This window comes from Strix uralensis, chromosome 6 (assembly GCF_047716275.1).
Source record: "Strix uralensis isolate ZFMK-TIS-50842 chromosome 6, bStrUra1, whole genome shotgun sequence".
NCBI classification, from domain to species: Eukaryota; Metazoa; Chordata; class Aves; order Strigiformes; family Strigidae; genus Strix; species Strix uralensis.
Window position 1 is genome coordinate 44415205 of NC_133977.1, and position 24275 is coordinate 44439479.

The 24275-nt window shown below is 45.0% G+C and overlaps 1 protein-coding gene across 3 annotated transcripts in view; it reads left to right on the forward strand.

Moving 5' to 3' along the window:
- Nucleotides 1-24275, forward strand: part of GALNT13 (polypeptide N-acetylgalactosaminyltransferase 13) — a 152101-nt gene that overhangs the window by 73235 nt on the left and 54591 nt on the right. For all 3 annotated transcript variants that reach the window (XM_074873882.1, XM_074873883.1, XM_074873884.1), the window contains exons 5-9: nt 4216-4382; nt 5487-5694; nt 6425-6595; nt 14917-15034; nt 24061-24241. In XM_074873882.1, the coding sequence (XP_074729983.1) occupies nt 4216-4382; nt 5487-5694; nt 6425-6595; nt 14917-15034; nt 24061-24241 (845 nt within the window). The remainder of the gene's footprint in view (nt 1-4215; nt 4383-5486; nt 5695-6424; nt 6596-14916; nt 15035-24060; nt 24242-24275) is intronic.

Here is a 24275-nt window from a genome sequence, read left to right on the forward strand (position 1 = left end):
ACGTGAAAGGTTTTTTTTCTTTCATGCATTTAGAAACACTTTGAAGTGAGCAGAGCGTGGGGTGGGTGCCTGTTTGGGGCTGAAACCCCCCGAGAGGTGTCCTGCAAGGGCAGAACGGGCCGTCCCAGGAGAAGGACATGGAGTGCTACAGAGTCCCATCCCCGCGCTGCTGCCCCTCTCATGGGATGGGCTCCACCGAGACAGTCCAGAAGATGGTCTCTGGGTAGCTACTCCTGGGCGTAGCAGAGTTGCAGGGATGCAAGAGCTGATCTACAGCGGAAAGCTGTCAGTTTGTGGCTGAACTCGTTGAGGGAAGGCAGAGGAGTGTGCGCGCACACAAGAGCTCCTTGTAGCTGGAACGGGGAGGTTTCGGTACACCGGGTCTCTCCCGGCTGTGCCCTTCTCCTGCTGGTCTTGCACCATCTCCAGCACCTCCCTGGCCATCTGTGTGCTGCGTTTGTTCCCTGACCGTGCTTAAAAACCAGGAGGTGAGCTTGGGGGCATCTCGGAGAGGTGAATCAACCCGTGAAGAGGTGTAATGAGCCTCAGGTTCGGAGCGTGACCATATGCAGTCAGGCAGGGGGGCAGGGTACAAATTAGTCATATTTGTACAGACTGTGATTGTTTTCCATTGCACATCTTGTAAATGGCAGTGGGAATTACTTTAAAAGCAAGAATAGTGATTATACACCCACGGTACGGTTGTATTATTCCTGATCTTTGTTGTTTAACTTCTAGAGTGAATCAAATACTCATGAAAACTGCTTTGAGTTTAGTGAAAACGTCTCAATGTCTCGTTTCTGCCAGAGAACAAAGGCATGTTGGTAAAAGCACAACCAGCCCATCCAGAGCAGTCTCAGCCCCACGCCAGTTGGTATTTCAGTCTCTGTATCTCCTGCTTACCTCCTTACTCCATCTCCCTCATCTTTAGCTACTGAGCTGGCCCTGACAGCTTCCCCATGGAGCGGTGCCGTTGCTGTGGAGTGCTGAAATAGGACCCGGGACAAGAGTGTGTGTGTAAGGGTGTAAATGGAGCACTGGACCCCATTGGTGGGAAATAAAGTGGCAGCTCTCTGGCATTAGGTGTGTGCCAACTGTGTCAACAAACTAAGGATGTTTTTGTTTAATTCAAACAATAAATGTTTTCACCGTGAGAGGGATGGTTCAAGACTCAAGTCATCCCAATGACCAGTGCAGGAGGCAGCTGTGTTACACACACACAGACTCATCAGTTAACAAGCTCTAATGACTTCTTGTCTGTGCACAGTTTGCCAACTGCAGAGCAGTTGCTTTTTAAAACTTTCATCCTGAATAGAATAGAAAAGAGTATTTCAGTTGGAGGGGACCTACAATGATCACCTGGTCCAACTGCCTGACCAGTTAAGGGATGGCTAAAAGTTAAAGCAAATTATTAAGGGCATTATCCATATGCCTCTTAAACCCTGACAGACTTGGGGCATCGACCACCTCTCCAGGAAGCCTGTTCCAGGGTTTGACCACCCTCTCGATAAAGAAATGCTGCCTAATGCCCAGTCTGAGCCTCCCTGGGTGCAGCTTTGGGCCGTTCCCACGCATCCTGTCCCTGGATCCCAGGGAGAAGCTCAGCACCTCCCTCTCCACGTCCCCTCCTCGGGAAGCTGGGGAGAGCCATGAGGTTACCCCTCAGCCCCCTTCTCTCCAGCCCAGACAAGCCCAGGGCCCTCAGCCGCCCCTCGCCGGCTCGTTTGCCCTCCCGGACACACTCAGGGACTGTCACCTCCCTCTCCAGAGGTGGGGCCCAGCACTGCCTTCAGTGGGACAATCCCCTCGCTTGACCGGCTGGTTACACCGTGTGGGGTGCGCCCCAGGATGTTGTTCATGGATTTTTATCACCAGATTTATGGTAATTTCGATTGGTCTGTGTTGCGAAACACAAGACACGCAACCTCTTCACGAGTGTCCTCAGGTCATCTAGCCCTTAGCTTCTCTGTGTGCCGTACGATACCTTGGAGAGTAATAAGAACAGTAGTTAAGGTACTGAAGATCCCGGCAAATACGTGATGATAAACTTTCTGTTCCTTAATGTTCCATTTGCACTACAAAATTAGTGTTAAACTGCAGACAAGGAAATATCCTTTCCTTCTTGTCTCATTTGACTACCGACGTGCATTTCAGAATATTTTTAAACCTAATTTTATGCGGTAGTTCTTTTCCAATTTTCAAAATTGTATCTGTTTTAAATGTAATTAAAATGAGTGTTGTGAAATACGGGACAAGCAGAATTTATTCCAGCTTTGTGCATACTTTGAAGTGCGATGTTAAGCTCTGGAAGACAACTCTGAGTGTAGACAGCCTTTCTGGTTTTCAGTCTTTGATATCTGACTTTCAGATGCCAGGCTTGACAGGAGACACCTTCCAAGGACAATTGCACGTGCGAGGAAAACTTTTACTGTGCTCTGGAAACAAATAAATTCAAAATGTCAATTATCCTGTGGGACTCACCCTCCTTTAGGCCCCTCTGAGTAAGCAGAGGGTGTCGTCATGTAGGATAATTAGTAAAGGACTTTTATTTGTTTGTCTGAACTCTGAATATAAATCATTAGTTGATGGATAGTTGTATCATTAATTAGATCGCTGAAGTTGTGACGGTGGCTTGGCTACCAGCAAACTTCGGTGGTCCCCATCAAATGGATGTCAAAACTGGGAAGTGGATGTATGTATTTTTTTATATATATTATATATATAGTCACTATTAGCATTGGCCTTTCCACTGTTGATCTAGTTACCAATGACTTATGTGTCTATGTATACATAGACATACTAGATATAGACGTGTTTACATATATATGTGTCATTGTGTATATATATATATGGACACCATGAACCTTTTATCTGCGCCATAGAAATCAGCAATATTCTGTATTCTTCTGTATTCTCTCCTCACCTTGTACTTTGAAAGCTGTGGTCACGATGTTGTTTTATCTATTTTTTTTTTAAATGTCAGTGAGGCAGAAGAAAAGGTTAAAGAGAGTTTTGTTGTGGTAGATGATATTTGAGAAAGAAACTGTGTGGACAAGCTGACTTTTCTTCAGGGACCTCATTCACTTGTCCTCTTGGCTCTTGATGGAGAAGTTTTCTGGAAGGAGGAGGCTACTCCTGCACGAGTACTGCACTGGGACTTGGTTGAGGTTTTGAAAGAACACGGACAAAAATGATACGCTGAGCCCTTGCCACAGTCGGAGAATCCAGGGCGTGTAAACACTAATGAATAACTCGCTAATTTAGAATTTTTTAGTGGTGCTTCAGATTTGTGGTATTAGAAAGAGTATGCGCTAAAGAGCTCTGCATAATTTCTTCTCACTTCACATGCAGTTTAATTCACCAGTGCGTGTGCACCGCTGCTCCAGAAAGTACGTACGCACTCGCCTGTCCCTTCTGGAAGGGCTTTCCTGAACCAGAAAATCATACAGTAGCGAAACAGCAGAAAAATTGCTAATTATTTTAAGTCACAATGATTAAGAATCCGTATTAGGTGTGTTTAAGTGATGTGGCTTGACCTGGGTTGAGAGGTTGATGTAGGTGCGTTTGTATTTTTGAAGCGTGTCCAAGTTCTGAAACAAATCTGCAGAATTTTGGGTTGTCTTTTGTAATAAGCAAATAGCTTTAATTTGCTTCCAAAAAATCAGCAATGTTTGCTATCTGTTGCTCACTTCGCCTTCATTTCCAAAAATAAGTGAAATTATTGACCGCTTATTCTTCCACTGGATGGACATACAGAATGTTTTTCTTCTTTTTGAGAAACCACCACCGATGGGAAGGTCTCAGAGGGCTGTGTACTTCAAACGTTGGGGTTTGCCCCAATAACAGACTTCTTTGACCCAACAGTAACCACTTGGTAGATGGGTTGCCCCAGGTCCTGTGTGCAGCTGGGAGTTTTCCGTTCGGGATGTTGGGCCATGTAGACGCTGAGGCTGCTGGATGCCAATTTCTCTGCATTTCCAAGCGTGAGTGAGGAGAGCTGGAGTCCGAGGGAGCAAGAAAACAGGGTTTGAAATTCCCTCTGCTGTCGGGCTGCTGCCCTGGGAGCTTGAAGGGATCAGTAATGGGTTTGAAATGTGGCCAGCTCAACATGCTTGAAGCTCCTTTTCCCAGCTGTCCCGTTGGAAGAGCCCTTTAGGGATTTTCTGAAAGATTAACCTCCCTTTTCTTCTGTTTGTATTCTGCATTTTTTGGCAGGTGCAAGACAAAAGTCTATCCCGACGAACTGCCCAACACAAGCGTCGTGATCGTCTTCCACAACGAAGCCTGGAGCACTCTGCTTCGCACCGTGTCCAGCGTTATCAACCGCTCGCCGCACCGCCTGCTCTCGGAAATCATCCTGGTGGACGACGCCAGCGAGCGAGGTGGGCCTGGGGGAGAGGGGGGGTTTCCCCCCCGGGATGCGGCCGGTGCGTTTGGGTGCGTCGGGGTGACGTTCTGTCCTGCGGTGGAGGACAGGCCTTTGGCTGCCTCCCGACGGCTCTCACACCCCCTGGGCTGGGTTTCAGATTTGCCTGAACAGCCACGCTCAGCCAGTTTCCTTGTATTGCTCATATTTGTGGTTTGTTTCATTTGGTCAGTGGTTTTTTTCTTCTTTTAAAAATTTTTTTCTTTTTCTTCTTTTTTTCCTTTTCCCTTTTTTTGCTTGCTTTCTTTCCCTTTTTTTGCTTGCTTTCTTTCCCTTTTTTTGCTTGCTTTTTCTTTTTTAAACCCAGTGCTTAGAAAGAAAGCTGTCAGCATGTGAAACTGATATTACCTGGAGAAGCAATCACATTACATTCTATAAATGGAATCAATGGAATGATAAATTTTCCTGGAGTAGCCAAATGTATATAATGGCACATACAACTTATAGCTGCAACTGTTCAAGAGACAGAAGGTGCAAGCTAAGCTGTTCTTTATTTCTGCTCCATGTAGCAGTAACTTAACTCTAATTACTCTCCTCGATTTCCCTGCTTCAGAAAACAAGCAGGCTTAATGTTTCTCTGTGCCAGAAGGTGGAGGAAGGCTTTAGCCAAAGTAACTACTATGTTTCCTAAAAGCAAATTTTTGGATCCTGAAGAGCTCAAATAATGAAATTCATGAAAAATAGCTGTATTTGTATTTAACCATAGACAAATTTAAAAGGGTCATCATTTTGCACTTGCTAGCAATTGCTGCATTATTTTAAGGAAACTGCTTGTGACTTCTTTAAAACCTCTGGGATGTTTTCCTGCGGTGCTCTGGAGGTGTGTGTGTGTATGGATGGGCCGTTTTCCGCGCGGAGTGCCAGTGTGACTCTCCGTGGCTTAGCTCCCAGTCTTCAGCAAAACTCAAAATACATCAAAATACGTTTCCTGCGTCGTGGCAGCCCTTGGAGGGCCGAGTGTGACGTGTAAACTCTGCGTTATATTTGGACTCCTGGGTAGTGGCTGAACCCAGCTATAAATAATGGTTTTCTTTGTTTTTTGTGGGGGTTTTTTTGGCAGAGTTCTTGAAGGCCTCACTAGAGAATTACGTGAAAAACCTGGAAGTCTCCATAAAAATCATTCGGATGGAGCAGAGATCAGGGCTGATCCGCGCGCGGCTCCGAGGGGCGGCAGCCTCGAAGGGGCAGGTGATCACATTCCTGGACGCGCACTGCGAGTGCACCCTGGGCTGGCTCGAACCGCTGCTGGCCAGGATAAAGGAGGACAGGTAAGGGTGGCCCTGCCAGCACCTGGTGCAGGGGACCCCCCTCCTGCCTCCAGGCCCTTCCTTGGTTTCACTGCGCTGCCAAAAAATACAAATGAAAACAATTCATTGAGCTGAAAACGAAGATTTACAATCTTTTTTTAAAATTTATCAGGAAGATGTTCTCTATTATCACAGTCTAATTTCTCAGCGAGTACGTGGGAGGCCTGTGGTTCTCAGAGCAGGACTGCTGTTGTTGGACAGGAAGAATCATGATGCCACTAATGAGGGCGATTTGGGCCACTTACTTCCTCGAGGTCAGGGTGCCCCCCCCACCCCTGGCCGGCCTTCTCCCTGCTTTCTGCCAGAGACAGCAATTTGAGTCACCTCCAAGATGGGCTGAAATTTGCACCCTTTTATGTTTTTTTCCCCCTACCTCCCCCTTTTCCCCCCCCTTTCCCCCCGTCCTTCCCCCAGAGCAGCACCCAGGCCCCTCTCTTCCCCGCAGCCGCCCGGGCCTGGGCACCGCCACACCTCCCATCAGTGCAGCAAGGAGCCAGCGTGCCTGAAAACCCACCGAAATGGGGAATTTTGCTCAGCCTTGGTTCTGGAAGAGCGCAGACCTCGGTCGGAGGGAGCACGAGCAGCGGTCACTGGGGTTTTGTGCAGAGAAGCCTCAAAATAAGTGCAATGTTCAGCATACTCATAGGTAGAAATACTTTGTTTAAAAAAAGCCCATTTTTTTTTCTTCCAGGAAAACTGTTGTCTGCCCCATCATTGATGTGATCAGCGATGACACGTTTGAATATATGGCTGGCTCTGATATGACTTATGGAGGCTTTAACTGGAAACTCAACTTCCGCTGGTATCCAGTTCCCCAGAGGGAGATGGACAGGAGGAAAGGAGACAGGACCTTGCCTGTGAGGTAAGGCGGGTGAATCGGGAGAGCTCTGCTCTCCGACTCTACTGTCCACATGGTTACGTGGATAATAACACTTAATACCTAAGATTTTACTGCAGTCTCAGAGAACACACGTCAGATAGTTGTGGCACACTGTTCAGGGCAGAGAAGACCAAAATCTGACCTATCCTTAATGCTGCAACGTAGTTATCAGAGCTGAGAAAACTCATTTGTATCTTCTTTTCAGCATTCAGTAATTCAAAATATTACCTGCTTTTTAAGTTCTCTCTATATTTGTTTTCTGCAAATAGCCTGTTGACTTTGTGTTTAACAGATGTTGCTCCTTTTTCATAATTTAAGGCAGATACTTAGAACATCTTCCTGAAATACACATTTTTAAACATTGGACTTAAGTATTCAGTTATGATAATTTGCACTTAAAATGCATGCTTTTATTGCCTAGAAAATAAAATTGATGACTCTGCACACCGAGTTAAAAATGATCTAAGAGTATGTCCTGTATTCGTGTGATCATTCCTGACCTCTTGCAGTTAATTGCTCAAGCCACAGCCTGTAACAAAACATCTAGAAAAATTTTAAATGAAGCTGAAACAGAACAAATTGAATAAATTACTTGCAATGGGTTATTTGCTCAGCTCTAATAGCTTCTGTGGTCTTCATGAAAAGTTTTTAAAAAACAAAACCAAAAAAAGCTTTCACAAGTGGATGTAATGGTTTCAAACCTGAGAGCCATGATGAAGTGGACAGAATTCCAGTCCTGCATACCCCGGGTTGTGCAACAGGCAGATAAAGGGAGAGCCAACTCGGGGGACAGCACAGCTTTGTGAAACACTTCCAGGTAAGGCAGTGGACGGGCAGAGAAAAGCCTTTCGAAATTAGTTGTGCTGCAAAATGGCCAAAATCTGTCCTTTATTCTCCTTCAAAGCCTGGAGGCAGGGAAGGGCTGGATTTTTTAAAGCCCGCAGGGTCCCCAGAGCAGGAGCTGGGACCCTGTCGTTAGCAGAGGCGGGGATGGAGCTCGTTTTGAGTCAAGAGAACTGTTTTTTTTCGTGCTCTAAAATATTATCGCTCAGCTGTGAAGTCTGCCGGCAGCTATTTCATTAGAGCTGAGGTGTGTGATAAATTATCCTAACGAGCTGCAGAGCCTCACGCCGCGCCGGCTGCTGCGCCCACCGTGTCCCTCGCTGGGCTCTGTCTATCCTGTCTCTCCCGTGCCAAATCAATTCACAGGCACGGGGAGCTTTCAAAGACATGCAAATTCCTACTTCCTTATCTTGAAATGGAGTAGTACTTCAAGTTAATCCAGAATCAGACATGTAATTGACTCTTAAAATTATTAAAACAAAAAAATAGCTGCTTTTTTTTTTTTCCTTCTTCTTTTCTCCCCACCAGCTTTTAGCTGGTGAGTACCTGGGCTTTTGAGGATTTTCCTGACAAGATGGGCGTTAGCGAGCAGAGTGTGGGTGAGGGAGTCTGAGGTTCATACCAAGTGCCTCATGTCCCATAATTATCACTTACACAAGTGCTTTAGAGTGAAGAGGTGGCTCTGAGGGGCTGTAATTGCGCTGGCTTAAGAGCAAAGTGTTGGCTTTTAGACCTACTGGTGCCCTCTCTGCCCGCGTAGCGCAGGCATTTCAGTCTCCTCGGTGTCAGAAGAAGGTGCTCCCTGTTTCGTTTTTCCTTCTACTCAGCGGGAGGGGAACCAGCAGTGCCGTGGTGCTGCCTGTGTAGAGCAGCCTTCCTGTAGGAAAGTACATTTAATAAGCCATCAGCTGCTTTCAGTGCTAGCTGGTACTTCCAGATGCCTGTCAAAAGCAGGCCAAGAGACGGCGGCGGTAAATCAGTCCGGAGGCCTGAAACACAACCACAAATTCTGCATCCAAAGAGAAAAAGTGTAATATTTCAGCTAAGTTAAGAATGGGTTTGGCAGCTGCTGCCACCTGAATATTCAAAAAATGGGGGGTTAAAAATAAACGAAAGCCTAACCCACAGCAAAAATTTAGAAACAAATCGACGAGTTCATTTTTTTTTTGTTGTTCCACATTGCTTTTGGCATTCTGTAACATTATTTCAGTCTCCTGTAGATTGAATATGTCTTTATTCATATTTTTTCTTTGTGAGCAGTGGAATAAGTGTAGAATATATAAACATCATTGGCTTACATGTTTCTTTGCATGTATGCATAATATAACCGTTGCAATCAAATTCTGCTTTTTGTTACGTTAAGAATCCATCTAATTGACAAAAGTTTTACTCAAAATACCTTCCGTAATTACACTGATAAATCCCTACCTTTGCTTTTTAGATTTTAAAATCAGAATACATACATTTTCCAACTATGACTTACTTTATATACACTTTATGTATAAATTGCATTATTGTATGAGTATTTTTATGGGAAAGATCAGGACAGCTTACTGATAGGAGCCTGCTAGTCGGTATGGCCAGAGTTCAGCCATCACCTACGCTGTGACCATTAACCCTGAGGAAGTGAAAGCCAGAACAACAGGGTGCCTGGTTCTTTCTAGTTCGTAGATGTGAAACACTGCTTGCTTGTTTGCCTAGGGAGTTAAAGGAATTGTTAAATTCCTGAGTTAGGTGTTTGAGTCAACTGAAATACCTGCCTTTGCTGGAACCTCTAGATTTAGTGGGAAAAGGTTAATTAATTCAGTGACTCTGGTATTAAAAACCCACAGCTAATTGTCATGCAGCACAGCTGTAGAAGAGTTTTCATGCCGACATCCGTTAGAAAAGTTAGAATGTTTGTCCTATTTTTGGCAAACAGAAGGGTGGGGATTCGTCGACGCCTCTCCTCCTAATCAGTGCTGCCTTGCCTTGGGCAGACGGGGTTCTCCTCCCAGACCCCTATGTGGATGCTGCTCCTGCTCTTCGCACACTAGGCCCTGCTCCTTTTGCCCTTTATTTTCTTCTTCTGGTTCTTAAACCCCAGCCTGACGTCCCTTCTCTTGTTCTCATTTCCTTCTTCCCTTACCTAGTTTTCTCAGGTCATCTACTACCACGATAGCATAACCTTTCCCAGAATAATCTAAAATGGTAACACTTCCCCAAAGAATCACAAGTTTTGCACAGGTAGCAAAAGCCTTTCCAGTTTGCAAACAGTCCCAGTTTAAAGGCGGTAGATGAGGGTGGGCAGCGCTAACGGCGGGGACGTGGCCCGGGCGACGGGCAGCAGGTCGTGCCCCCGACTCCCCAGCCTGGGCAAAGAGAGGATAGAAGTTAGTGGCCGTCAGATACCGGGATTTCTTGGTTTTCTTTTCTTTTTTTAAAAAAATATACTTACAACTTTTTGACATGTACAATGATCAGAAGCAAAAGTAACATCAGGGAGCTCTCAGTTCATGAGGTGTCTTTGCTAGGACTGAAACTGTAAAGTGGGAACAGGAACATTTAGAAATCCCTGAAGAAAAGATTCTTCCTGGAGACAGAGCTCTTCAAGGCAAATATTTCATTCTCTGAGGTTCGTTAGGGTCGGTTGAAACATATTTTTTCAGGTGTATTTGCAGAAATCAAATATGAACTGTGGCTTGTGTGCAAATGTTACCTGAGCCGTGGAGGGGCTTCCCAGTGTTGCTTCGGGGGTACTTTTCTTACTCTGAGGGTACAGCAACCCCCAAGGACTCATGTCAGGGGGGATATAGGTATTTTCTTTTGTTTGAACTGCAAATTTTACCATGTTTCCATAAAGAGTAAATACTGTAACTTCCACTGTCACTGGAGTAACCTCCGGCTTATTAGACCTTGTCAAAATGTGGTATTTCAAAGTGCCAAGCCCATTTCTGTTCCCAGAGGGCTCTCCGGGAGCAAAACCTGGATGATTGCCCTGTGCAGAGGTGGAGCTTAGAGCTAAAGCTTCCTGCAGGGAGCCGGTGGAGGTGGGTAGATCTGGGAATTATGAAAACAGGGATTTCTGGGCAGTGCAGTTCTCAGGTGCGGCCTGGTTCGGTGGTATATGTTCATGGGTAGGGCCAGCTAAAGCCAGCCATCTTGCTAAACCTTTCATTCTTTTCCCTCTGAAAAATCCCTGCGCAATATTTGTACTTTGCAGGACTTTGTCTTCAAGTGAGCTCATTTCTCCTTCTGTGATTTTGCCTGCAGCAATAGAAAACTTCTCTGCGCTAAGATCAGTTTACAAATATCTCGTCTTCTTACATCTACAGTATTAAAAACATAAAGTGTGTCTGTGCTGGGCTGTTACAGTCTCTCCACAGCACATTTCTATGGATATTTCCCTTAATTTTTTTAAGCTGAAGGCACTTCAGGCTAGTATTATGAATACTAAAAATATATATATATATTCTAGAAAATTTCTTCTCAAGCTTAAATTAGTTATTGAGAGGAAAAATACGAGATCAAATATTAGGAGCATATTTTATTTATCATCTTATTATTATGACTGATTAAACTTAGAGTTGACTACAGTTAATGCTGCCCGGGTGATGGATGGACAGCAGTATTGGAAATGGGTGTAAAAATCTTCTTCCAAGCTGTATAAATAGTCTTGTTTGTCAGCAGTGCTGCCCTTGTGCCGGTTGGAGCCCTTCGCGCAGGTGCACGGGTCGGGGAGCTTGGAGGAGGCAGGATGGGGTGATGTGATGTGGCTTTTGGGGAGCTGCCAGCCTGGGGGGCCTGGCCGGAGCCCCCTGCCAGCCCCTCCTCGCTTCCCCTCGCCGGGCTGGGCCCAAGGGCTCCGGGGGACGTGGCAAACCTGGGGTTGCTGCGGTACCTTCATGTTGGGCAGCTCATCTGTGGGAAGTCAGAGGTGCAGGTACAGGAGTGGGAATCCTGCTCGCTGCTAATAACTGCAGAAATGAGAAGCAGACGTTAGCTGCAAAATAAAATTAAAAGTGGGTTTGAATGATGATTAGAGTTAATCATAACATATTACTGTAGTCGTTAATATGACTCCAAGCAGGCAAAATATAGCTAATAGGCACAAAGCTGAGGAAAAAAAAACCCACAGTAGGAACCCTCACTCTTTCTAGCATTACTGTTTTGGCTGTTTTTACAGTGAGAGCTCTGCAGAGGTGTTTGTGTAACATCACATTTACATAACAGGGAATAGTCCTGCCTGCTGCGTTTCCGTTCTTTGAGACTCCGCAGCGTATATTGGTGCAGTTACTTACATTTTACAGCATGAAACTCAGTACTTCCAATTTCAGTTAGTGAGTTCTTAGGGAAACTGTTTGTTTTTTATAAACAGTCGCTGGTGACATGTCAGAAGAATCCAGATCTGTGTGTACAATTCAATTGCATCATTCAACAATTGCTTAAGGCTGAATCTTTGCAAAGATGGGAAATTTTGTACCATTCAAGCAAAGACTCTCTTCCAGGAAAGAAATAAAAGGAGGAAGAAGGAGAGGAGGCAGAGGATGAGGGCTTCTGTTGCAGGCAGAGGAGTGGGGGTGATTTTATTCGTCCAAAACAAGTGAGGAGTGCCACTGCAGTAAGGTTGGCGAGGAGGGGAGAGCCGGGCAGGCGGGAGCTGAGGTTTCTTCATGCAGTGCTGGGCACAGGCTCGTTAAAATGTTTGTGACTCACTGTGAGTCCTGGGGGAACTTGGCCAGTTGTCAGGTAGGTTTGAAAACCCAAATCCTGATGCAGCTTTCTGTGTCAGTGTAAATAGTTTTGCGTAGCTTCTAGGTAATCAGTAATAGAAATTTCTTTTAAATATAATATTTTTGCACTGGTAATCATCTGTCGCAAAAACAGTTAAGAAAGATTTCAGAGGCAGCTTTAGTTTGTGCTCCCCATACTGGTTGGTATTTAACTTCTGTGGTACCAGTCAGGTGGAGTGTCGCACTGCCCGGCCGTGCCCATCTGCTCCACTCGCTCGCAGGGGAGCTCAGGGGGGGCAGGGGTGTTGTTTGTGACAGAAACCCAGCAAGGCTGAGGGCAGTAAAGTGGCTTTGAAACCTGGGAAGGTTTAGCCTTGCCCAAATGACAGTTAATTAACGGAGCTTTCAGTGCTGAGAGCACGGGGAGGAAAACAGAAATGAAGTGTTGGTAAACTCAGGGTCCTGTATTATTTCACTGCTAAACCATGTTTTTATTTTCTGGGAGTAATGATAGTCAGCTCTTGCAGAAGAGGAAATAATTGCACAGCAGGCAAATTACCTGGATTTGCTGAGTTTGAGAGAAAGTGAGGGTGTCTTACTGCCAGGGCTGTGCCCAGTGCCCTCCCTCGGGAAGAGCTGTGTGCGGCACAGCACCATCACTTGGCCAGCCCCACCTGCAATACTGTGCTCAGATTTGGTCCCTGCTACACAGAAAAGATGTGGCTGGGCAGGAGGGGGCCCAGAGAAGAGCCACAGAGGTGGTGGAGGGACTGGGAAAGGGTGAGAGAACTGGGGTTGTTCAGCCTTGAGGAGAGAAGGCTGAGGGGAGGCCTTAGCACCACGTTCCAGTATTTGAAGGGTGGCTACAGAGAAGATGGAGACTCCCTTTGTACAAGGAGTCCCATGGAGAAGACGAGGGGTAACGGGTACAAGTTACTCCTGGGGAGATTCCGATTGGGCACAAGAGGAACATTTTTCAGACTGGGAACAATCAGCCACTGGAATAATCCCCCCAGTGAAGTGGTGGATTCCACAATATTGGACATTTTTAAGATTTGGTTGGAGAGGGAGCTGGGCCAGCTTAGCTAGACCGGGCTTTTGCCAAGCAGGGTTGGACCAGCTGATCCTTGAGGTCCCTTCCCAGCTGGGATTCAATGGTTCTGTGATCCCTGCAGGTCCCCCAGTGTCTGCACTCTGTGTGTGTGTGTGTGTGTAACCCCCCCACCAACCCGTAACTCCACACCGTGTATGCATGGCGGGGTGCTTGGCCTAATTCACGCTGCGTGTGGGACATAGGGCGGCTACTGAGGGAAGATCTGAGAAACGCCCAAGGGATTCAGGTTCTGCCACGGGTGGGAGCGGCCATGAAGCCCCTCTTCCAGCTTCTTCCCGCATTGCACATGAGGCGTTTTGTTGCTGTTGACTTGCTTTTTGGAAAAATTCTAGGAGTTTGGGTGATATCATCAGGGTTTACATAAGGCTGTCTCCAAACACAGGAGCTCTCACGGAAACTGAGCTCTGGATGGTGCTGCTGCTGGAAATGCTGCGCTTACACAGGTTCAGGGAACGGAGCCTGGTGCCTCATCTGACCTCTGAGTATCAGATATTCCTGGCAGTCTTCACAAGCAGCTTACTAAATAAAATAACCGAAAGAACGAGTTCATTTTTATGACGAATCCTTTGCGGACAGGCCGCGGTCACTGCGGTGTTGTGTGCGGTTGTACGCGTCGAGCTAGCGCCAGGTTATGCGTTTTCAACAGCCAGTCTCACCCCCTTTGCAGTTGTTTTTGAAGCTGAGGAGAGAAACACGACTGATACTTGACTGGCAAGGCTTGATCCGCAGCCACATTAACGTGCCCACAGGCCCTCGCCAGCAAAGCCAGCTGGTGTGGGGGTGCCGAGACCTCCGCAGGGTCCTGGGGGTGGCTGCCGTCCCCCTGCATCGCGTCGGCATGGGGCTGGGGCGCAGCTCCTGCCCCAGTGTCTGCAGGGACCGGTTTGGGCTTAAACCCCCGTGCTTGGGGAGACCCTGTCAGCTGTGCGCTGGCATTTGTGCACCGTCCACCCTGCGAGGGAGCTGCCGTGGGGTGGGTTCGCCGCGGTGCAGGAGCTCAGAGCCGCCTTCCCGCTGACTGCGGGGGGAGCGTTTTTCATTGCAGGTAGACTTTTAAATGCTGAAAACACAGAGAGCGGGTATTTATGGGGAAATAGGACATCTTTACACAAAGAGGAGTTGCACTCTGACTGGATTTGCCTGTTGTAAGGATGTATAATCCTGTTAAGAGAGATTATGCCTGGTAATTTTATGCACATTTAGTCTCCCTCTAAGGCAAAGCTGAGGCATTAAACTCTCTTCACTAAGCATTTCAGATTGGATTTGAACTGCTGTGCTGGATGCAGAGGGCCAAAATTCCATCCACTTTACCATTACAATGCTCCTGAAATAATCTATGGAAATGTGATTTTGCGGGTAGGAAGCAATCCTGCAGCTCTCGCTCGGGCAGCGCTCTCGTCGATGGCGGGGGGAGCTCTGCCCGAAAGGCAAGCGCGCAGAGTATGCAGTCAAAACCCTGTTATTACTGTTAGTAGTTTACATTTAAGTTGCTGTACATCGAATATATTTATAGTCAATATGTCTGAGGTAGTGAAATGTACTGTAGTGTCACTTATTAAATTCCACAGTGTCTTTCAAAAGGTATTTTTTCTTTTCTTTTTCCTCTTTTTTTTTTTCTGTTTGTTTTCAACTAGGACCCCTACTATGGCTGGTGGCCTATTTTCTATTGACAGAAACTACTTTGAAGAGATAGGAACTTACGATGCAGGAATGGATATCTGGGGTGGCGAGAATCTTGAAATGTCTTTTAGGGTAATTGCTGTTTTCCTTCATTTTCTGTCAACAAACACAGTTGTGCTGTAACGGTTCCTACGCTGCGGGCAGGGCGCTTCTGCTTTAGCTGTCATGCAAGTCGTGGGTTAATTTAAATTCTCAAGATATTTGGGAATGCCTTATTACAGTATTTTGGTCCTTTTTGCTGCATGAAACATTTTATTACTGTTTAGAAATTTTCACAGTTTCAAAATAATATATATTTTAGCAATACCTTTCTTTATAAAAGAAACGGGGCTTTCTATGAGCTGGTACAAATGCTAACTGACATAAACAATTTGTATAGTGTAAAAAATAAAATTCAAATATATGTTTTAATAGAAGTTTTTGGAAGTCTGTATCGTCATGAACTTGCAAGTTCTGGCAGGGATTTTTATTCTGCATGAGAGGCAAGCTCGCAGAGAAATTTCACATCCCGCAGAAAAATGACGGTATTTCTGCCGGGGATAGGTATGTTGCCCATGACAAGAATAAAATCTCTTTGAGTGAAACGCATTTAGTAATTGTCCTTTAGACATAAAGGAAAATTGGAAAATTGAGTCTTTGATAAGTAATTGTTAGAAAGGATGTTGAAAATTACTTTGAACGTCTCTGATGTGTCACAGTTTATGCATATTAAGTAAGTATGTAAAGTAAACCCTGGTACGCCGATCTGGTACCCAGAGCACATCACGGGGATATCCTTCTTTCCTTTTTTTTTTTTTTTTGGTCTTTTGTCTTTAGCTGGGGCTGCTAGATAGACTGTTTTCTATTGACAGAAACTACTTTGAAGATTTTTGTGAAGCAAGTATTTCTAGAGAAGATCAACTGCAAATTTGAAAGCGTTTTCAGGCCATTTCCTATAAACTATAATCGTTCATTTTCCAGTAAAACAGAAGGGTAGAGTTACTTCTTCTGTGCGTTAATGTTTTAAATAAGTGGATTTCAACATTTTTTGGTATATAGAGCCCTAAGAATATTCCATGGATGTATGTAGGCCCCTATATAGGAGCTTATTTTTAACTTAAGCCTGTTAGTAGGCTTGTTTTTCACATCTTTAGAAGTGATCCCTGGAGCAGAGAGTGACTAGCACTGCTTTAAAGCGTTAAATATGTGCCTCTCATAGACTAAATCTGCGTATTAGTACTGTTCTTTTTTCACCGAGTATCAGTGTGTGATTTCTGCAAAGTGAAGTTCACCTAGGTCATTGAAATTTTAAGATCAGAATTGCTGATGCGCATTAAACCCCGACAGAGGGAACCTCGAAGCCGTTTGCTCTTGCTGGCGTTTTTTTGTCGCTTACAGCAAACCTTTTGTGGGACCAATTTTGGGTCATTACTGTGGAAAGGTTCCATTCTCATTAGTGAAGGTCTGAAATATTTAACTCTCCTTTTGGAAGAACACTGGGTTTTCATCATAAAAATGATAATCCCTGAAAAACCAACTCTAATGGAAAGGGACAAACAAGGCGATTTTTGTTACGAGTCTGTATTGGAGAACCTGTGGAAGTTGATTCTCCATGGGCTCCCTTTGGTAGTGGCTATTTTTGTTAACAAAGATACAAATATTGATCATTTTTCTGTCAGGCTTTGTATGGGCGAAAGAATAAAATAATTTACAGTTCCACAGCCTTTTCCCGCTCCCTGGGGTAGTAGATTCATTTTGGGAGGAAGCGTTTGATCTTCTGCCGAGAGCAGCATGTGAGCGTGTATTCACCTTCCAGCGTATGCTAAAGAAATGCCCTAACTAGGAGATTCTGAATGCATTCTCTTGCTCGAATAATGCTAATGCATTTTGAGAACCTTTCCTGAGCAGTTTAGCAGTTTGACGGTGGTGTTCTGTCTTCACCTCGTGCTGTTCCACTCCGGCTCTTGGCAGCTGCGTGGGAAACCCGTAGGGATTCGTGGCGTGAGTCAGCCAGCTCCTGCTCGGGGTGGTCTGGGGTGGTGCAGGTTGAGCCAATACCTCTGCCTTTGGCACAGTTTCTCTGGTTCTGCTTCCCGGGCACTTCTATAAGTTACATAATATATATATAAAATATTCCTTGGAGGGTTTGTTTTTCTTTTTTTTTTTTTTTTTTTTCCCCTTCCCAAAATAATCATTGCTTGAGTCGTGTTTCAAATTGGACTTGAACTCTATTCAGTGCTTATGTGAGTAAGCCAGCGATGGGCTTAACTTATATAAATTCTGTGAGAATACTGTCATGAGATCCTCATTTCAGCTTTAAATTAAAAATCTCGGTCCAAAATGTGTGGAAAGACGAAGACCAACAATAGCTGTGCTCTCCGCAGCAAACCCTCATGGTAAAGGCAGGGAAGCAGCTCTGCGGTTATTCTTATTTTACTCGTTAAGACTGAGGTGGGGGGGGCGAGGAGAGGAAGCACGTGAATTTTCTGATGAACTCTTTGGGCATCCTATTAGAGAACATTATTTTATGTCTTCGGAAGGTATGCCTACTTCAAGAAACATCACCAGCCTGGAAAGCGTGTGTCAGCCTAATAAGAGGGCATGGTGTCAAGAACAGAAATAAAATGATGTGCCTCCAGCGCCGGGAGATCACCATGGTAATGCCCAGCAGCCACGCGATGCTGTTCCTCGGTATTTAGAGCATTTGTCTGTAAAGAAACCCAACCAAATAGTCAAGTACATCAATCACGACTGGATCAATAAAATACCAAGGCCTCTGCATTAAAAAACCTATCTGATGTAAAACATCTGCAGGAAATCGGTAGCAAAGAGTGCCAAGGGGCTGGGGAGGTTCCTCCAGCAGCCGCCTTACAAACCTGCAATTATCCCACAGGTTTCCGGAATATCTCATTGCAGTCAGGAAAACACTGAGACTAAATCTTGGTTTGGAAAATTACTATCATGGGAGTCAGCCATAGGGCTCTTATTACACTGGATGTTTCTGTCATTGAGTGGGAGGGGGTTTAGAGGTGGTGTTGGTCCGGTATTCAGAATACAAACCCAAAACCCCTGTCTCGGTAATCCCTGCATCCTCAAAAAATGTTAAAAAGTGTCTTTGCCTTCCCCGGCTGCTCTCTGCAACCCTCTCATCTGCACCCAGCAGCAGCATTAGCCCCGACGTCACGATTAAAAGGATTCGGAGTATTTTTGGTCTCGGAGGCACCCAGGCATTTCTTGGCTCGGGAGCCACAGCCGCAGCCGGGTCTCGCAGCACAGCCGGGGCCGACGCTTGATCAATGTCCATCTGTCCGGCTGGGGCAGCTCCTGCCAAACACCGTGTGTGCTCTCCAGTGTCCTTGCTTTTAGGTACATCCATGTTTTGTCTTCGAGCTCAGTTGCTGCTCACTGCTGAACGGTCTTGGATGACACCTTTTGGGGGGTGTCTGTTCATAGTGGCAGTTGGGAGGGAGAAAAAAAGATAATTCTGGCAGGAATCTCTTGTGGCTGTAAGAGTCTACTCCAGTAAATGAAAACCTTATGTATTCTTAAACATTGACCATATCTTTATTTATAGAATTCCTTAAAAATTTTAAATTTTCTGTTAGATTCTGTAAGCGTTTTTTCCCGAGTTGGAGAATGCCCTGAAAGCATGATAGTCAGAAAGGAGCTCATATAGCTTTGGAAAGGGTATTAAAAATAATCTGTCCATCAGGAAAAAAAGGATTATTCTTTAAAATAATCCAAGTAGGCCAAAGCAAGGCTAGAGAAAGCCGATGCGTACTCTAACAGGAGTAAGGTGCTGTTTACTGTTGGTTTACTGGCAGCTGTTAGAAGTGCAGAAGAGGCTAATGCAAATGTTTCCTAAGGAATGGTGTATACGTTGTTCTTAGCCTCTGAAATGTCTGTTTTGACTGTTGTAGGAATTCTTCTAGTAAACAACTGAGGAGCAGGGATGTTTAATTCCCTTGTAACTTAGCACAGCGCCTGATCTTTAAAAATACTCCTACTGCAGCACATGAGAATCATTGTACGGCAAAAGGCCCTGTCTCGGCGTGAGGAAACGGGCACAGCCAAACCACAGCCCCCACACGACCCGGGTGCCACATCCCGAAGGCGGCCGCTTGCTCACAGAATCATTGAGGTTGGAAAAGCCCTTGAAGCTCCTCCAGTCCAACCATGAACCTCACACTGACCGTTCTCAACTCCACCAGATCCCTCAGCGCTGGGTCAACCCGACTCTTCAACCCCTCCAGGGATGGGGACTCCCCCCCTGCCCTGGGCAGCCCATTCCAACACCCAACAACCCCTTCTGCAAAGAAATACTTCCTAAGAGCCAGTCTGACCCTGCCCTGCCGCAGCTTGAGGCCATTCCCTCTTGTCCTGGCACTTGTTCCTTGGGTCAAGAGACTCATCCCCCCTCTCTGCACCCTCCTGTCAGGGAGTTGTAGAGGGCCATGAGGTCTCCCCTCAGCCTCCTCTTCTCCAGACTAAACCCCCCAGTTCCCTCAGCCGCTCCCCATCAGACCTGTGCTCTGTGTCAGTACTGGTGAGGTGGAACGCTCTCCATGGAGCTTCTCCACGTACACACCAAGGATTAGCAATAGCACTTTTTCAGCCGGACGGTATGCGAGGTCTCAGCTTCCAGATGCAAAATTATAGGTGTAAGAGAGCACTGAAATGTGTTTAAGGAACCACTTGTAGCAGGTTCGTTGATGTGGATGACTGGCAGACCAGCACTCTGTAATTAGTGCGTGACTCCTGGCGAGGCTGGAAAGGTTGCTTGAGTGCGAGATTGTTTTCAGAAGGACACGGTGACATTGACATTAATTTTGTGTGTTGGTGAGTGGAATTTGGGGTATGTAAGTCCCTAAGCACCTGGCAAACAGATTGAAAATCTATCCCTGTGCGTTTCAATATTCCTGAGCTGTTTGACTATATTAACTAATTTTAGGAGCACAGTTTGCTTGCAGATTGTTCTCAAAATATGTTTGTGTGCTTACATTTAAAGCATATGATATTTTTCCCTTTCTTCAGACTGCATTAATTTTTCTGTATGTCAGGATTCTTACGTTCCTATCAGGAAAATTTTCAAGATGCACTGGTTCAGTTGTTTTCATTCTAGAGATCTTTGGTATTAGAGTTTTCAGGTTTGGTTTTTTTCCTAATTATTCCTTACGCATCACTGCATAGCAACGAACAAGTTTACCTCGTTTAACATAACTGTGCTTACGTGTTAACTTACTTTCTGACTGCAATGATCTTTGGGGATTTTTTACCATAGCTTTGATCTGTGCGTATACGTGAGGTGTTTAATCTAACACCACCATCAACACACACATGCAGGTACCAAAAGAACCCCTTTATGGAAAGAAGTATTTTCTAAAATGAAGTAAATAGAATTATTAACAGGGAAAGCATTTGCTTGTGGTGTTTTTATATCTCTGTAACCTGAGATTTGAGTTCTGTTTTACTCTAGATTTTAAAGATGATCATATCTAGTTTGAAGTTAGTTTTACATATTTTGTCATACAGGGAGTATTTTTTCTACTTGTTTTAAAATTTGGAGTAAAGCCTCAAAGCTGGTTTATTTTTATTTGCATACAAATTATTATTAGCTTTAAGTATTTCTGATTGATGTGCGCTGAGATTTGCGGGAACTGACGTTGACTCGGTGTTCAGAAATGATGGAAGGGGAGAACATCCTGACAGTGGGCTGCGCAGAGATCAGATGGAGTTTAATGCTCGCGTTTTACACAGTAATAGGAATGGTTGTAAAATGTCTGTGAAATCAAGCGTAGTTCTAAATAATTAATGCCTATGTTTAAAAAGGGATAAATTATGTGGGCAAATACAGGCCTTAGGTTTAATTCCATGGCGTGCAGTGTCTTGCCACAAATTCTGAATGAATTAATATTTCTAAGCCAAAGATAAATAGAAAATGGGTTAGTCTCGCATGGCTTTACAGAAGGTAAATTATAACACGCTGGATTTGGATTTTCCAGACCATGGAAATGTGACAGATCTGCTGGATCTGTTCTTCACCGAAACCTCTCAACAAGGGGCACTTGGGAAATTCTCTCGAGTCAGGAGAAGAGGGAGATCGGTGTGAACTGGTGGGTGGGAAAACAGGTAGTGCTGAAAGACGAGCTGTCAGGCTGGGGCCAGGGCACCGTTAGAGTTTTTAACTGTGAGGTTGCAGCTGGATGTTGGTTTTTTTCACTAAATAACTTTTTCACAAAAGGTGGGGAATAAATTCATGGAACGTGCTGGGTTGGAAGATGCAGAGAGGGACTTGAAGTACCATGATTGGAAGAATATCTGATCTGGGGAAATTCATTCAGGTGGAAGGAGAAGGGTTAAACTTCAGAGGAGAAGGGAAGGAAGACACCTACAACCTTAAAAATTACTATGTGACAATAACTGGTTTATGAATAATTCAGTGTGAAAATCAAAGTTAAATTTATTTTTTTTAAATGAGATACATCAGTCTTGTACCAGACTATTTGCAATCTGGCCGTCTTTAGTCCCTTGGTGCGTTTAGTCGCCGTCGGGGCCCTTCTTGCCTGTTACAAGGGGTGGGAGGTCAGTAAATGGGAATTCTGCTGCGGATTGCGGAGGTTTGCCAAGGGCAGGTTTAAGTCTCGATGGGGCAGGCTGGGGTGAGACACCGGCTCCATTTGTTCTTCTTTTTCTGGGGAGAGAGAACTAAGGTGACTGGAAGGACTGTAGTAAAGCAATAATCGTGAAATACTTGCCATGTGCAAAAAAATCTGGACGTGTTGGAGGAAAGGTAGAGTTTACTGGAACTGTCTGTTTTGCAAGGTGCGGGATCAAGTGAATTCTATGGTTGGAAATTTTGCTGGATTAAAAAAGTAGAATGAATATTAAAATGAAAAAGGCTGCAATAAAATTTAATGGCAATTTCTCCCCGAAATTCTTGGAGCAGTCAGCTGTGTCAGTAAAAGCTGCTGGTGGGTGTTGGGTGCCTGAGCTGCGAGGGGTCAGCACGGAGCTGCCCGGCAGTGGGGTGCCAGGGCAGTTCTGGGGTTCGCTGAGGTGGCGATGAAGAGTGATCAAAGGTGTTGCCATAGCGTGTCTTGTCTGTGTCATGACCAGATCTCTGGGATCCCACAGTCCTTAACCATTATAGGAACTTCTGGAAAGTAGGCTTTTTACCAGGGAATATTCAGGAAGGTTGGTTTGTTTGGGTTTTTTTCAATAATACTGAAAAGATAAAAGTCCTTTTCTTCCGAGCAGGGTGCAGGTTCATCTGCATTCCTATGACAACTGTAAGAGCTAGCAGATTGTGCCAAGGACAGCCAAAAATGTGCTTTAAGAAACGTACAGGCACACACATTTTTAAAAAAATGGTAGTGTGGGAGGAATTTCCTGCCAGGGAGAGGAGTCGGAGGGGGAGAGCAGGAGCAACCTGGGGGGGGGGGAATGCTGGTCCTTAGGCAGAGGCCGTGGGTTAAAGCACACCTCAGATCACATGTGCTCATTACTGCCCTGCCCAGTGAGTTACTCCCAAGTGCTTTGTAAACACCTTAGTAGTGTATATTTTGGTTTTAATGCATGCTCCCTTTTTGGTACGGCCGCGTGTTGCTTGGCATCCGTCAGCTCGAAGTTTCACCTGAGCTGACTAGTTGTTATTGAGCTGCAAAACACAAGATGTTAAACACAAGAATATTTTGATGTTGTCATTGCTTATCCCAGCAGAGTACATCACTTAGCATACTAATGAAATTATATAAAAGGGTTTAGCCCTAATTAAATAAAATCTGCATTAAGTTACTATGGTAACTCAGCCTGTGTGGAGGAGCTCTAATTACAAGACTGTACCAGCGTTCCTGTTTAAAACACTCAACGGTTCTTAAACTCTGTGTTTTATTACCGGGAGGTATTGGGAATTTTAGTCCTGCTGGCTGCTTAGGAGGAGACTAAAGGGTGGGACAAGCCTAAATAAGAAACTGGGCAGTTGGTGGTGCCTTTGCTGATGCCAAAAATGTCAGTGAACCTTAATGAATCCCGAGGAGTCGATCTCGTCTGGCAGAACAGCAAAGCTTTGTAACCCTGTAAGCATCCAATGGAAATCTTTGTTCGCCCACTGTTCGTGTGCCTGCCTCTGTTCTGCCTCCAGTTCTGCAAGCTCGGACCTTCAACCTTCTTTAGTTTCTCCTCTAGGTCTTTTCAGAGCCTAGAAAGATGGGAGATTGCAGGACCGCGGTTCATACACAAACTGATGCTTATCGTACCAAGGCTCTAGTGATCTGACAGGAGGAAAATATGCTACTTCATTTAACAATGGGGTATTAAAGTCCAGGATTATGTGATTTTTTTTTTTTTTTTTTTTTTTTTTATACTTGTGCAGTCATATTGAGGGCACTGAGCTCACTCAGAGTATAGATTTGGCTCCCATAGCGGAAAAGGACAGTTTGCATCTAGCAGCAGTTCATCAAATTCTCTTCTTTGTCTAGAACTTCTTTCTCTCTCTTTTTTTTTTTTTTTTTTTTTTGGAGTTGAACATGGTACTCACCAGCATATGGACCAGAGAACATAAGTTTTGCATCAGTGCTTCACTTCTGTGGTTCTGTGATGTTCAGAGTGCCTGTGCTTGCTGCTTCCTGTTGCTGTCTGTGATAGTAACCCAGGTCTGTTGTGCCATGACCATGACTGTGCTTTGAAAAATATATACATGTATATATGTTTATATACATTAAAAAATCTCTTCCCTGTTTCTTTAAAATCCTTTTTTTTTTTCATCTGTGTATTCAAAAATCTGATTTTTCAAGGCAGAGGTGACATCCCTACCTGACACTTTATCCACTCTAGGATGACATTTTCCAAGACCCTGGTTTGTGTGTAAGGACACAGAACCAGGTGATCCATTCACACAAGCTTTCACGTTGCAGTGCAAGTCCGTGCACTTTCATTGCCATCACAAGTTGTGCCCCTGCCTGTTTCCCTTAAACTTTTGCTTAAAATTCCCTGTTGAATTGTGACCTGGGGAAATAAATGAGGAGGCAGCTGCTAACCTGTCTCTCAGAGTCCCTCCTGCTATAAACTCAGCGTGTCTTGTATTTGTTTTATTCAACGTTTTATGCTTATTTTAATTCCAGATTTGGCAGTGTGGTGGCTCGCTTGAGATTGTCACCTGCTCGCACGTTGGCCACGTGTTCCGAAAGGCAACACCTTACACCTTCCCTGGTGGCACAGGACACGTCATCAACAAGAACAACAGGAGGCTGGCAGAGGTCTGGATGGATGAGTTCAAGGATTTCTTCTATATAATATCCCCAGGTAGGAGATTATTTTCTGATCATATTATGATGTG